Raw genomic sequence first — 15808 nt, forward strand, 5'->3', positions numbered from 1 at the left:
AATCCCCAGTCCAGAATAATGAAAAAAAAAAGAAAATCAAGGGAATTGGGAAAGCAGGAAATCCTGGCTCCTAGTTCCAGGGTATGTGCTCTACATAACTTTCAACCAGAAGAATATGAGCCTAAACAGAACAAAAACAAAGCACTTTGTGAAAACAAGAATAAGGTATGTATGTAGAAAAATATAGCAATTTATAGGTTAAAAGGGTATTCATAAACACCTAAAATTATTTTCTCAGGGAACATGCATGCAGAAAACAACCTAAGAAAGCACTGTAACCTTTCAACAGTCACTGAAATATAACAAAATTTAACTAACAGAAATGCAAGAGGCAACATGAAACACATCTCAGCTTTTAGGCTGGTTTACTTACAAATCCAGCAAAAAACTGCAAACTTCAGCAGGTAAGAACACATTCAGTGTTTCTCTAAGGGACATCCACCTTTCTGGTTTTTTATACTTATGATGACATATGACTGAACAGTTTTCTCCAGTCTTTTTTTTTTTTTTTTTCCTGAAGGAGAACATACAGAAGGGTCCACCAGGCCTTCTCGGGGGAGGGGGTTGGAGGTAACAGGGAAGCAGATGATGATGATGATGATGATGATGATGATGATGATGATGATGATGATGATGATGATGATGACGATGACACTGCAAGCCTTCAAATAAGAGACAATTCAGTCATGCACAGTTAATGCCTTATGAAACAACTTGTTTCGGAATAACGTATTAATTTCTAAACGACAATCAAACGCAAGAGTTAGGATGCAGAACTACAATCGCCTCTCCGCATTCAGCCTTGAAGATAAGCGCTCCCATGTCTCTTGGGAGTCAAGGAAGGCTATACACACCTGCTCATCGTTTAAAGATACGTGGTTTAGCGCCTAGCGCGACTGCTAAAGTAAGAGAAGCCGAAGCCGACAAAATGACGCGCACACTGCCGGCCCCCGCCCCTGCCCGCGTCCCGCCCGGCGCTCCCCGCAGTTCGCGCTGCCCCGGAAGCGTTCGCCGGCCGCCGGGGCCTGCGGGAACATGGCCGAGTCGCCGGAGGAGGTGGCGGTGCTGGTGCAGCGGGTCGTGAAGGACATTCACAACGCATTCCAGCGCAACCCGCACATGTGAGTGCGGCCGGGGCCGGGCCGGGCGGGAGGAAGGGAGGGAGCGCTGCCCGCCCTCCGCCCCGTGCTCGCCCCGCGGCCGCGGGCGGGCGGGCGGGCGGGGTGCGGGTCCCGCCGGGGCCGGGTACTGGGGCCGGTGCCGGTTGCCGGGCCCAAGGTCACGCCGTGAGTGGCCGCGGGGACCAGCTGGGTTTTCTCCGAGCTGCCGTGGCACCTGTGCCTGTCGGGGCAGGGCGCGGTGCCCCCGCGTGTCCGGTGTGCTGCAGCCGCCTCAGCTTCCCCCGGTAGCGCCGCGGACCTGCCCCGGGAGCCTGGGCCCCTGAGCGCCGCGGCCGCTGGGGATGCACAGCCTGGCGGCGAGAACCGATGTCGAGTCACGGACACCAGCGGGGCCTCCGGAATCTGGAAGCGATGAGTATATTTTCAAAGAAAAGTTCTGAAGTGAACTTTCCTCGCGCTTGACTTTTGTTGGTGTTAAACTCATCGCAGCGTCGGGGTGGGGCTGAGCTTTGCGGGCTGGTGGGTCGGCCCTGCCGAGCCCCGCGGGACGCACCGAGGTCTGTGTGTGCCTGGGGTAGAGCATCGGCGCCGGTGGGAACAAAGCTCGGGGTTGAAGCCCACTGAATTGCACCCTTACACAAACAGTGCAGTGTGTGAATGCCACCCTCAAATCTGTATCTGTTGATAGAGATGCCAGTGTGTTGTTTTGAAGGAGACAGAATGACCGTGAAAATACAAACTGCAGTTATGGCTGCCTTGTGAGAATCAGATTTATCCAACAATCTATGGGGCAGATGGTCTGTGTTTTATTTTCGGTTTCACTGTTGACCAGCTTAGACACCCTGTTTGAAGTACCTCCTGTATTTCTTTTTCCTTCACACCCATTGTTTTAAGACACCAGTGGTTTAGGGAAGCATCTTTCTATCTATTTATGCAAGCTCCATGTTGGTTATGGCAAATGAGGTACCACATAATGAATAACACCTTCATAACTTAAGTGAGGTGTATTTGTGTCAGTTGGGAACACTGCAGTCTCTGAGGTGGTGACCTATTAATCTGTTCCAGAAAATGGTAGGCTAAGCAATTATGTAGGAAATTTTATGGCACTTAATTTATCCCTTTGCTTAAAAGAGAGAATTAGAATAAATACCCTCATGTTTCTGTAAATGTAGTAAGCAACTTGGGTGGGTGTTCAGGTTTTAAAATGCAGCATATGGATGCTGTTTAAAAAAAGACTGTGTTTTGCCTTCAGCTTCATTTTTAGCATGTGAGGCATAATGTGCTGTAAACAGTCGATATTTATGAATGAATGTTCTGATTCTTCTAAGTTCCCACTCCTTCACCAGAATTGTTTATTGGTAGCAAACTGAGTTTTTGAAGGATATGCTGCTCTTGCAGTTTTCTGTCATAAATATAATCTCAGAGATGAAAGCACACTGCAAGAGTTCTGTGCAGTGAGACTGATGCACTGTGTCATGCTTCAGGTGAGAAAGCACAAGCTACTGCAAGTTTATCCCCCAAAGCAGAAAAAGTGGCAATTCTGTCTGCTAGATTTCTTGACTGGTTGACACTACTTGAAGTGGGACCATGCAGGCCAGTGTAGGCTGTGAGCCCTTTGCTATGCTGCCTCTCTGCCTCTGGAGCACCAAGGTTCACATAGTTCACAGAATAGTCAGAGTTGAAAGGGACCCAGAGGGATCATCGAGTCCAGCTCTGAAGTGAATGGCCCATACAGGGATCAAACGCATAACCTTGGTGTTATTAGCACCATGCTCTAACCAGCTGAGCTAATGTAAGTTGCAACTCTGCTATCTGGATGTTTTCATCTATCTGCACCTTGTCCTCCTGCTGGTGGCCAATGCAGTTGTAACCAGCTGCAGTCCCTAACAGAAGGTATCCTCTTGAATTCAGCATGTCACAGATCCAGGCTTGAATTCGTTTATGTGGGATATGCCTGGCTTCACTGAAAACAAGGAATCTGCCACAGGCATAATGTTCCTATTCACTTGTCATACTTTTGTCCCCTACTCACCTCTTTGCCTGTATTTACTGACCCTTGTTTTTGACTGTTTGTGCACCTTCCCACTTCACGTCTCTCAGAATGGATGTGTTGTTTTGGCGGGTTCATAGTTTTGTAAGCTTTAAAATAGGATCTGCACTGAAAAGTTCTGAAAATACAGTTTTAGACTAAGTAGAATTTAGGATTTATGTTTTTCTCTTTTTTTTTTTTTTTTTGCTTTAAATTAAATTTGCAACAGGACTGTATATCTTTTTAAGATGAGCTTACTTCTAAGTAAATATGCAGCGCAAAATTCTTTTTGCCTTTTTTTTCTGATAGCTCCATTTTCCTTAGTTAGATAACTGTGTCAGCTAGTTTTCAATATTCTAAGGCGTCTTTTGAATTTACTGCGAGGTATTTTTACCCAGTCTTCCAACCACAGGTCTTGGCAAAGTCTTGTATGTGAGCTATTCCACTGGAACTGGACAGATCACCAACAGTGAACAGATCAATACATACTTTTTCTTTGAACTTTGCTGTTCTTTTACATGTAAAGTGAAGCAGAAATAGATGTGCTTGTCAAAAAAGTTCATGGATTTGTTGGACATAACTGGAAAGATGAACTGTTAGATGGTAGCCCAGCATTTGTGTACAAAATCTGAGGATACTATTTATGCTTTGCCAAGAATTGTTTATGTCACTGTAGATCAAATATTTTTTTCTGTCTCAATTCTTGTCATTCTTAATGTTCTAAAAATACTACACTTCGTTCTGTTAAGTTTGAAGGCTCTGAGTCAAGGATCCTCTTGATGGGATTACAAATTTCTCTGCAGGGGATTCAGAAAATAACATACTCTGTGAAGTCTATATGTAGTGGAGTATGACATTTGTCTCGCCAATGTAATTTTTATTATTTGATACTTTTGTGCAGCACTGATACTTCCAGATATACCATAATAAGTAAAAATAATGTGCTTATAGTACTTGGTGAGAGGGGTTATCAGTGCAGAACTTTGTTACTGCCGCAAAAGTTTCCAATCAAGTGGAGATTAATGTGAGAGCAAACAAAAGGAAATTCCTAAACAGTAGAAGTGTCATATTTATAGCTTCTTTAGAAGTAAATATGGGCTAGAAGTAGTTTGGATTTCAGTAATGTATTACTGTTCTTTTCTTTATGAAAGATTTTGGTAGTGCCATGAAAATAATCACTAATCATAACATGCAAGTTACTCTATTATTTGAAATTGTAAAAGAGAATTGAGTGTATATTACACTGCACAATAAAGAGAAGAAATTTCAACTCTTGGATTTAGGTCCCCTCTTCCCTACCTCTGAGGTGCTGTAAACTCGTTATCCACATAGCAATTTCATGAGTCTTATTTTAATATGAAAATATACACCTGTGCCTATACTCTGGATTGTCTTCCAGTATTAAAGTTCTTACAATTGCAGAAATATTCAACTACTTGAGTCTGGTCTTTATTGCCAGTAGAACCGCAGTTGCATCATGTCCGCTGATTGTACCTCATTTAGATCTCCCAGCCATTATTTAACACCCTTTGTCTAACTCTGTAGTGAGAGGTTGTGTTATTTTAAAGATGATCTTCCAGAAGAGAAATTAGAGAAAGTCCCTTCACATGGGGCCTCTAAAGCTGAACACCCATCATGGTATCATCACACGAAATACCTCCTTCCCTAGTGGTACTGTGGTATTATAGTTTTGTGAAAGGAGGAAGTTTTTTGTATCATCATGGCTTTAAAAGTTGAAAGTAGGTTGGCTAGGGTTTCTTTTGGGGAGGGCCACTGAATGACTGAGTCAACAGACAGGGACTATTGAAGCAGGTCCTGCAATGGCTTGTCAGTACTGTTGTGCCATGTCCAAGGTCTGGATTGTGCCACTACAGATGTCATTTTGCACATCTCTGATCTTAGCTAAGGTTTAAGAAGCACTGTAGTGGCTGCAGACTTCATGACAACTCACCTAAAATCTTCCACTAAGTTCTGACTGCTTCCACAGTGTATTTTAGGAATGCGCTCTTATGTGTATCTTGAGATAATGCATGAAATTTTTGGAATGTGACTGTGGTGCTTGATTTGAGGAAAATAAATGTGAAAGCACTGAATAACTCCTAAACTTCAAGAAATAATATCAGAAAACTGGGAAATCTAGGTAGAGAAATTGAACCTTACTTTAGATGATGCATCTGACAGTACAAATACCAATGAACAGCAGCCCTCAATTGGTGTCATCTTCAGTATTGTGAGCAGATTGCACCTGTCACTTGATCTAAATGCATGCATCCTCCCTCCTGCAAAGAGTTTGGGTGGTCCTGTCATAGGAACAAGCACAACTTCTGTCGTGTGGCCAGGGGCAGTTTATGTGGTCAGTGGCTTCATTTTGCAAGCACTAATTCAGCAATGTCTGCATGTGAAGAATCTTTCCTCAGGTACATGATTGGAGCAGAGGCTGCAGGTATTTTTGAATAGGGTCTCCTGGGCTGGCAGACCTGCCCTGTGACTTAGTCCTTCCACACACCTGAGGGACCTTCAGGAGCATAAATAGATGGTGGCTTGAATGAATTGTTTTGTGTGTGAGATAGGCACTCCACCTTATATAAATACATTTTACTGGTATTTTGCATTGTGAATTCTTTTGCTTCTAAGGAACTAAATGCAATGTGAGGAAAGATATGAAGCTATTAATGAGCATCCAGAGCAGGCCAGCGAAGGTGGTGAAAGGCCTTGAGGGGAAGCCTTATGAGGAGCGGCTGAGGTCACTTGGTGTGTTCAGCCTGGAGAAGAGGAGACTGAGGGGAGACCTCATTGCAGTCTACAACTTCCTCATGAGTGGAAGAGGAGGGGTGGGCCCTGATCTCTTCTGTATGATGACCAGTGACAGGACCTGAGGGAATGGCCTGGAATTGTGTCAGGGAAAGTTTAGGCTGGATATTAGGAAAAGGTTCTTCACCCAGAGGATGGTTGGGCAGTGGAACAGACTCCCTGGAGAAGTGGTCACAGCATGAAGCCTGACAGAGCTCAAGAGGTGTTTGGACAACACTCTCAGGCACATGGTATGACTCTTGGGAATGGTCTTGTGCAGGGCTAAGGGTTGGACTCAGTGATCCTTGTGGGTTCCTTCCAATTTGGCATATTCTGTGATTCTGAACCACATGATCATCAAAAACAATAACACAGTGTTGGAGACAAGATTCCTACCAAATGACAGATCCTGGTTTGCATCCTAGCAAAAACTGAGTAGTTACCAGATAAACCGTTGTTTGTATTGCACTGTGTCTTAGTGAATTTTGCTATGCAGTGGACAAGTCCTCTTGTGGTTTTGACTGCCTGAGTGCACTCTGGAGTTGGGGTGTTCCCAGCTGACTTGTCAGCTTTGTGCAAACTGTACCTGTCAGACATTTTGGCATGTTCAGAGCAGTGTTGTGAAACAGCTCACCTGAGTCAGACTTTTTGTATTTGGTAGAAAGTGAAGGTGTGAATGTATACTTTGGGGTTTTTTCTCTCCTTGCTGTTTACTGTTTTTCTCTCCTGCTTTGGTGTTCTTTTTGTAAGTTACAGCTGGTAAATTCTTAAGGTAATTCACAGAGTTAATGAACAAAGCTGTGGGTGACTGTATCTTCATTTTATTTGGGTACTTTTGGGTCCTTATATGCAAGGCCAGGTAGTTTGGCTGTCTGGGTTTAACATTCATAAAAGAAAAGACCCAGTAGTAAGTACAAATTTCAGGTTATTGAGATACCGTGTTGAAATAAGTAGATTGGAATGTCATTTTAGGTTTAATCTGACTAGCTTCATGAAGAGCTTAACTTGTGTTAAATGGAGTAGCACAGATTAGGATATTTGTTTGATACCCGTTGCTTGTTGGTGATGGGGTAGGAGAATGGTTTTTTTCTTCCCTCTGTCCTCAGATGGCCAGGGAAGGTTAAGGGAGCTGGGTGTGTGTTTGGAAACAGAACCATATGATTTGCAAGTGTCTTACCTTAAGTTCACCTTACTTGTGTTCTTTATGGCTTCTAATGTTGTGATATATGGAAGATTAAATCTGTTTTCCGAATAAGCAAATAAATTCTTAAACAAGCACATTGTGTCACTGTGATTACTTTATTAGTAATCCAGTAAGGACACAGAACTAAATCAGTACACTCCAAGTGCCCAGTGACAAAATTCATTTAAGATAATTGAGTTGAGGTTGAGGGGTTGACACTCGAAGTGTATCTATAGATCTTTTATTGAGAAGACTTGAGGTGGGGAATTCACTTTTTATCTGAGATCACAAGAAATCTTCTTTGTCCTGCCTGAGATCTGAGGATTTCCTTCTCTAGCAACAAATTTTTCCACTGAACAGGAGTTGGTGGAGAAATTATGCATAATGCAAAATATAAAATAATGTTGCTTTCTGTCCAAACAAGTGTGAATGCTTGACAACCTGTGGGTTTTTTTTAAGAAGCTGTTAAAACTGCTATTTCAATATCGTTACATGCTAGAGAAACCTGAGGAAAAAATAAAATATGGTATGGCACATTGAAACTAAACAGCTGAGTCTCTTCTGCTCTGTTTGCTGGCACAAGTTCCGTGTTTGTCACTGTTTTTTTAAAGGCTAAGGTCCCTCATACAGAGTTACCGTTTTACTCAGACTAACCTCTGTGTCTCGAATCTTCCCCCTGTTGATCGTGCTGCCTCGCATAGGACAATGAAAAATGGGACGTGAGGAAGTGAGCCTGTGACTGTCTATGTGATTTTCTTCTGTGTGATCTTTTCGTTTAGAGCACCCAATTATGCTGCTGCGGGGCACACGTGGGTAGCTTTGGATCAGTGAAGTGCCTGTACAAGTTAGCATGTTTTGTTTCCCTTGCAGTAGCATTGTTACAGCTCCATTGCCTGTTTATTAAAAAAACAGGGGTAGTTGTGTTAATTCAGCTGAGTTAAACTGCTTAGGTGATAATTAAAAATATAGGGAAAAAAGGGGCCTTCCTCATTTAGGATCTTTGGGAAAATGGAATAAAACTTTTCACATTACAGATTTCAGCAAAAACAAGGAAAAAAGATGACGGACTGATTGGGTGGGAAGCATTGCCAGCATGCTCCATTGAGAAAAAGGATCATTATCTACTGGAAATAAGTTTAATTATGTTTCTTTCTGTTTTTTTAAGAGATGAAATTGGATTAATACCCTGCCCTGAAGCCAGGTATAACCGGAGCCCTATTGTCCTGGTAGAAAACAAGCTTGGTGTGGAGAGCTGGTGTGTCAAGTTTCTTTTGCCATATGTCCACAATAAACTTCTCCTCTACAAACAAAGAAAACAGTGGCTGAACAAAGATGGTAAGTTACCCAGTTTTAGAATAGTATATTATGTGGTTCTTAGTGCGCGTTTTTTATGTATCATAGAATCATGTAATTTGGAAAAGACCCTTACGGTTATCAAGTCCGGCCATAAACCTAACACTGCTAAGTGCACCACTAAACCATGTTCCTGAGTGTTTACATATCTTCTAAAATACCTCCTGGGATGATGACTCCACCACTTCCTTAGCCACCGTGTTCCAGTGTTTGACAACACTTTCAGTGAAGAAATTTTTCCTCATATCCAACCTAAACCTCTCCTGGTGCAACCTGAGACCATTTTCTCTTGTCTTGTCTCTAGTTGCCTGGGAGAAGAGGCTGACCCCTACCTGGCTACAACATCCTTTTATGTAGTTTTATAGAAGTGATGAGGTTCCCTCGAGCCTCCTTTTCTTCAGGCTAAACACCTCCAGCTCCCTCAGCTCTTCTTTATAAGACTTGGGCTACAGACCCTTCACCAGCTCCAGTTGCCTTCTCTGGACTCGCTCCAGCACCTCAGTGTGTTGGTGAGTACAAGGAGACGGTCACTGCCGTAGTCCTGTTGGACACGCTGTTGTGATCCAAGCCAGGATGCCATTGTTCGTCTTGGCCACTCGGCCATGCTGCTGGCTCGTGTTCAGCCAGTTCTGAGCCAACACCCCCATGTCCTTTTCCACGAAGCAGCTTTCCAGCCACTGTTCCCCAAGCCTATAGCGTTGCATGGGGTTACAGTGACCCTGGGACAGGACCCCTTAGAACCTCATACAGTTTCCCTCAGGCCATGTCCAACCTGTCCAGATCCCTCTGCAGAGCCTTCTTACCCTCCAGCAGATCAACAGTCCCACTCGGTGTAATCTGTGGACAGACTGAGAGTGCACTCAATTCCCTTTTCCAGGTCACTTACCCTTCATAATGCCAGTTCAACCTGTTATGGAAGAAATGATTATTTCTGAGGAGAAGAGCAGGCTTTGGGTAGTGCATTTTGCCAACTTGAACAAGTTGTGTTGAAAATATAAATCCTTTCTCTCTTACCCAAGCTGGAAAGGTTAGAGAGAGACAACTTACTTCAGTAAGTTATTTGTGGAAGTGATGTTAATTGATACAGAAGGAATTTTCTCCTGCTTTCCTGGCTCAGAAGGAAGACTGGTGATACATGTATCTGAAATAAGAAACAAGTGCAGTGTGTTTCAGATATTGGGGTACCAGAAATCATTAATCCATATGTCTTGGTAATTGTAAAGTTTTATTTCCTTTCTCATCTCTTTGTTTTGGTTTGGTTTTTAGTTTATTATGACTTGCATGAAAGATTCTTTAGTATATGTTGTTTAAAAAATTCAAAATAAAGATTTATAAATAGCTGTGACACAGGAAATATTTGACTGCTTAGTAAGTGTCCAGTTTGGAGTAAGAATGAAAAAGAGTAACTAGTTTATGAAATGAAATTTGTTTGTTGTTGCAGTGTCTTCTAAATAGCAATTGGAATAAAGAATGTTCTTATGCTAGGCTTATCTCAGTGTCTTATTTCTGATGTTTATTCTTTTTAAGACTTCTTTCTAATATCTTCTACCTGCTATGGTATTTTTCACATTTTTGTTTCTCAGAGGGGTATCTGTTCTGTTGAAGGGCACCCTGTGACCTCTTAAAAAGTTCAGATCTTTAACATGCAGCTGGGTTTCAGTTTGGGGCTGTTATCGTATTTTATTTTTTTTCTGTTTGCATGTAATTAATCTATCCATAAAGCACTGGCTGTGTCCATTGTGTGCTAAAATGTGTGGGATTGTCTTCCCCTCTTGAAGCATACCAAACAACCCCTATTCACCGGGTTGTATTGATTGCAGCTATAGCAAAGGCAATCTCCCAGGTTGCTTTATGAAGTAGTGAGTTAAAGAATTATGTTTAAGTAGTGGGATAGTAGCAGATATTTGATGCAAACTGGCATTTAGTCATCATGTAGGTAATGTGTTGTACTGTCTCAAACAGATCGGCTTTGAGAGTAGGCCTGTGTAGATCAGAAAAAATGTGTGGTCAGTAACATCCCTCTCTTGATATAACTGGCATTTGCTTTTCTCTAGTATTTTGTTACTGTACTCTGTTTCACTTTAAGTGGATGAAGCCAGCTGTGCACTTATCCTCATTAAACTGTAGTGTAAGGGGCAGTCAGATGGTGTAGTTGAGTTTACATAAATGTGCACCTGAGTTTCTTTTGCATTTGGGGATGATACAGAGAGAGAAGATTGAGGTCTTTAGTGAACCTTTGAATGAATGAATGAATGAATGAAAAGCAGTGAATATTGCCTACTTTTTTTTACCTGAAGGTGGGGGTCTAGATTTATGAAACAGTTTAGTTCCTTCTTACAAACTGGATATATAATGCAAGCATTTTGAAGAGTAACATTAAATAAGAGAAGGTTAATAATGTAAGTATTGTAAATTTAATAAAAAGGGCTTTAATATAGGGAATATAATTAATGTTGAGTCTGGGACATAGCCAGATACAAACTTTAGCATTTAAAGAGTTGAACCTACTAGCACAGCCAGTTTTAGCAACACCAGTGGTTGTCATTGCAGTGTTTTTTACAGGTCTGAGACAGGAGTTTGTGATGTGTATTGTGATCATGCTGCAGATCTCCCTCGGGGATACTTCATTTTTGGTCTCAATTAATTGTTATGGTAAAGTCTACCCTTTGAAGTTTTCACACAGACAGAAACTTGTTGTTTCAAGCCAAACTACACATGCTGAGATTTGTGTGACATTTTTGGGTGTCTGATGACCCCTGATAGCTGTTATCTAAAGGGCAGCTGGATGCTGGTGTGTTGCCACCCTGCTGCAGTCACACCAGTGTTATCGTGACACTGTTGCACCTGCTGGTTCTGCCAGGATGGTGGGTGCACCGACTGCTTGAGGAGTGTCTCTGCTTCCCTCCCTGATGAAACCTTGCAGAACCCTTCCTCTCAAAATGCAGATCATAAAACTGTGTGGATGAATACTGCAGTAGCATGAATTTTAGATTGCTGCCTGTATTTTGCAACTTTTGGGTTTGTTTTGAAAATGAAACACCATTCTCCTTTGTCTCTTCTGTTACAAAAGTCAGTTTCAAATGTGTGAGGTGATCCACTGCATTTTCATGTCTGCTGAGGTTTTGTGTCACCAATGTAAAACATGATCAAGGCCCTCATGTTAATAACATGTTTGTAAAAAAGTTTAATATGTTTTACCATAATTGAGTTTCACATTTGGTAGGAAGTTTTAGCCGAAACTGAACTGCAGTGGTGAAGGGAAAAAGGTGGAAGTCTTTCCCAGGTGGCCTTGGAGAATTACCTCTGAAGTGTCATAAGCAGGTATACTCTATGAAGAGATGTTACTTTTTTCTCTGTTTGAAGTATCAGGAATTTTGCTCCAGTTTCCTTTTTTTAGACAAAAGTGCATGCTTGGAATTTGGCAGGTAGTTGTTTTCTTTTGAATCTAGTGAAGGGATAGATTTATTTGTTACTGCTGTAAAACTCAGTTGTATATTCTGTTGATGCTTGTAATAAACAGTGATTGTGAATGTAGTCTCTTGTTACCTCTTCTGTTTTGTTCAAATCACTGTAAGCCATTTAAAATAGAACAGAGGATAAAAACAGGGTGCTGATTCAAGTGTCTGCTTTCAGATGTGGTGTCTGATATTTTCTCTGGCCGGATCCTGGAAAAAGGAAGTGCTTCATAGTCGTTCACTGATAGGTTACTGTCAGAGATGTGTAATTTAATTACAGTTTCTTTTGGATGCTTGGAATCCACAACCATGACTGCTCTCTTACTACTGTTTCAGTGTAGAGAATCTAATTTTACAATATGTTTTTATCCTTTCTCTGATATTTTTAAAATTTATGCAGGCATAGTATTTGTATTATCTCAAGATAGTCTTCTGAAATTACTGCAAACTACTTCCAGAATATCTAAAAACCTGGGTACAGCCGTATTTAAAAAAGCCGTATTTTTTTATTTCTCCTTTTTCAGCTGGGGAGACTTTAATATACAAAAGGACATGTTCATTGTGAGCACCTGCAATGCTGTTCTTTGCCTAAATATATCCAATGGAAAGTACTTTTAAATTGTAAATAAAAGATGATGGGTTTTTTTACCAACACAGAGGGAAATAGCTGGCAACTACTGACATTATGTGCCGGGTTTGTCATAAGACTTTTCAATGAAAAGTGGCTCAGAAGTTACTAAATTGTGTCATTTGACATCTCCGGCTCAGAATTCACACTTCATGAATCTTTATTTGTTACTGTTTACAGAAAGCATCAAAGAACATTGGCATGAAAGTACTGAGTATTACTTTGAGATTTTCCTTTTGTCTGCATCTTTTCTTTGATAATGTTCAGCGAACCTCTGTAATGGGACAATGGATAAAATAGTAGACAGCTTCTGTTTACGTTGAAGGTAAAACTGAAATAGTAGTCAGCAAAACACATGGTAGATGTTTAATTTTACATATGGGAGGAATCCTGGTTATTTGACTTGGGATATTCAGCTGCATGAAATTAAATAAGTGTTGAAATACTTTGCTGGTTCGGGGATTGGGTAAATCAAAGGAAAATATTTGTACTTCAGGCAGCAAATGAGGAAGAAGCTTTGTGCATATAAGAAATTCACTCCTTGGCAACAAAGAGGAGTATAAAAGGAAATCTTTCATTAAAGGAAAAAAATAATCTTAACTAAAACCCATGAAGATAGAAAGTTAAGTTAGTTCCTTGAGACAATTTTCAAAATACCACAGCTTAGTGGAAAATCAACAATATGCTAAAGAATTCTACACCACACCCCACATCAACCCCCTTCATTATATGATGGTTTAGCATGTTCCTTGTAAGGAAGAACATCATGGGAAACACAAAATTACTTTGTCAGACATAAATGATCAATCAATCATACAGTTATATACAAAGTTATTCCACTTTTTGACTCTCTTCAGTATTAACTTTTGTTTCAAAGATACATGAAGCCATGTCCCTCTTCGTTTTGCATTAATGTATGTTCCATTACTGTTGCATTTCATCACTGACTATTTCACATTTCATTTTACAGTCACATTAACTGCGTTAACCAGAGACCCGGTTCCATGAGATACCATTTTTTTTTTCCTTCAAGTAATGAAGTGCATCTTATTTGCTGGAAGTCACCTGAAGTACAGTGAATTTAGTATGTTAAATGCAGGTTGATTAGGAGAGAATGTAGCCAAACGTTTTGGACAGTAAAAGCTTGGATAGTCACATTCAGTTTAGAACTTCTTGGTCAGTTGCAGAATTACTGTGTAAATGTAAGACTTGTGATTTCAGGACAGGTTGACTGATGTGATGCTGTGCCTTCAGAGAGTAGAGGTTAATGACAGTCCTTGGTATCTCAGTCTTAAGTGAAGATGCCTCATGAATCCCCACTGATTCCCTGATGGGACCCAAAACTGCTGGAATGGTGCAGTGGAATGCAAAGGGAAAGGAAGGACTAGGTTACAATGAAATTATTTTTCCATCCTAAACAACTGTATACCTCAGTCTGTTTTTTATGACATTGTTAAAAATAAGCGTAATATATAAATCTACAGTAGCCAGTGCTTAAATGCAGGATGGAAGACATGGTTTATTTTTTTGTTTGGATTTTTTTAGTGGATTAGTCTTAAAACCTCAGTCTGAAGCACTTCATAATGTATTTAAAGTTTTTCTTTGAAGTTTCAGACTTTTTCTGTGCAGTTTAATAGTAGAGTAATTTTGTAATCCTGATTCATGGTTATGGTGTTTAATTTTTCTAGCTGCAGATTTTTTATAGTGTGTGTATTTTTTGTAACAGTGTGGTATATGGCAGTCATCTGCAGCTCAGACTTGTACTGAAATAGTAAGGTATATTTTTAGTTGTACTATCATATTTAAATTCTTTGGATTTTCTGTGAAGAATTCTGTTTTTCTGATATATACAGTTTGTGTGCAATTTAAATTGCTGAATACACAAGGATTCTGTGTAATGTTTCTTTCCCTTGCTGAGGGCATACTCAGTTCATTATTTTAAATAATAAAAAGGGAGGATATGGCAGGTTTTGCTCCCTCTTAAATTAAGCAATCATTTCTTCTGGAATGAGACAGCAATATTTTACAGAGATGGTCATACGTAGGTACAGCAGCCCGTGGCAGAGAATCTTAGAGGAATGACAGGGATTAAAGGAAGTGCAGAGGGAACACTGCTGTGTGTGAATCATTACTAATCGTGGTGCCTCTTGTTCTGTCATTTTAGAGCTGATAGATATCACGTGTACCTTGCTGCTGCTGAACCCCGACTTCACCACTGCCTGGAATGTGAGGTATGTTGCACTCAGGGAATGACATCAGAAAGACCTGGGCCTTATGTGAGTGAGTCATCTGTAAGCTTTGTTTTAAGTGGTAATTAGTGACACAGCAAGAGCTTGTCCGCTGAAGTGTTCTGAAGGAACGTTAAGAGTTTCTTCTATCCTGTATGTTGCAGATAGTTTGGGACTGTTTTTTTTTTTTTTTTTTGGTAGTGCAGACCAGAGATTACATGTTTGCCCCACATTTTCAGAGTGTGTAAGTGCCCTTGAACTTCCACTTTTCTTTCCTTCTATCAGTTAATGAGGGACATTTCTAACCTTTAGATGGGCATATCCTTTTTGCTGAATCACACAGTGCCCAAGTGAGGTCTGTTATGTGTCGTCACTGTTCTTATTTTACTCCTGTCCTGAGTCCTTTTGAGATTCTGGTTCAGTTTGGTGCCATTACCAGTGCAGTCTGTCAGAGCTGAATAGAGCTCAGTAGATATACTGCAAGAGGAGGGGAGCGGATATCTGCCCTCTATTTCAGACACATTTCCCCTGCTTCCCGCTCCTTTCTTGTACCTGCGGGGTTTAGTATAGCTTCACCCTAGGTTATGCTGCAGAACATATCCAGGAGTCATTATAGAGAAGAAGCAGGAATTTACCTCCTTGCTCTTCAGGAAGTGCAGAAACAGCAGTTCTTTACAACTCTGTAATTTTATGATTTTTCTCTAAATCTCAGAGTTGGAGGAATGTTCTCTTTCTGCTGCCTAGGTAAGACTGGAGACAGTCTTAAAGGTATAGTTTCAGAACTATAGAAGGACTGACAGAAAATTATGATAGTCTCTAGGAGGGCTCTCAGAAATATAGGACTTCTGTACTTAAGGTGCATTACTGTAGTAGATGCATTAACAAAATGACCTAGAAAGATAATGGCTGCATTTAGCTGTCAGCCCCAGCTATGGTGAATTGAACTTTTTCTTTTTTTCTTTCTTCTTTCACTGTTGATGTAGTTCTGAGGGATTCTGCTGTGATCTATATCTTTCTAGCC

General features: G+C 40.9%; 1 protein-coding gene across 1 annotated transcript in view; it reads left to right on the top strand.

Annotated features, from left to right (window-relative positions):
- The first annotated feature begins 989 nt into the window (after positions 1 to 989).
- Positions 990 to 15808, top strand: part of PTAR1 (protein prenyltransferase alpha subunit repeat containing 1) — a 35270-nt gene continuing 20451 nt past the window's right edge. The window contains exons 1-3 of the mRNA XM_017807332.1: positions 990 to 1121; positions 8289 to 8458; positions 14724 to 14790. Coding sequence (XP_017662821.1) covers positions 1036 to 1121; positions 8289 to 8458; positions 14724 to 14790 — 323 coding nt within the window. The 5' untranslated portion in view covers positions 990 to 1035. The remainder of the gene's footprint in view (positions 1122 to 8288; positions 8459 to 14723; positions 14791 to 15808) is intronic.

Source organism: Lepidothrix coronata, unplaced genomic scaffold, assembly GCF_001604755.1.
Source record: "Lepidothrix coronata isolate B3197 unplaced genomic scaffold, Lepidothrix_coronata-1.0 Scaffold18, whole genome shotgun sequence".
NCBI lineage: Eukaryota > Metazoa > Chordata > Aves > Passeriformes > Pipridae > Lepidothrix > Lepidothrix coronata.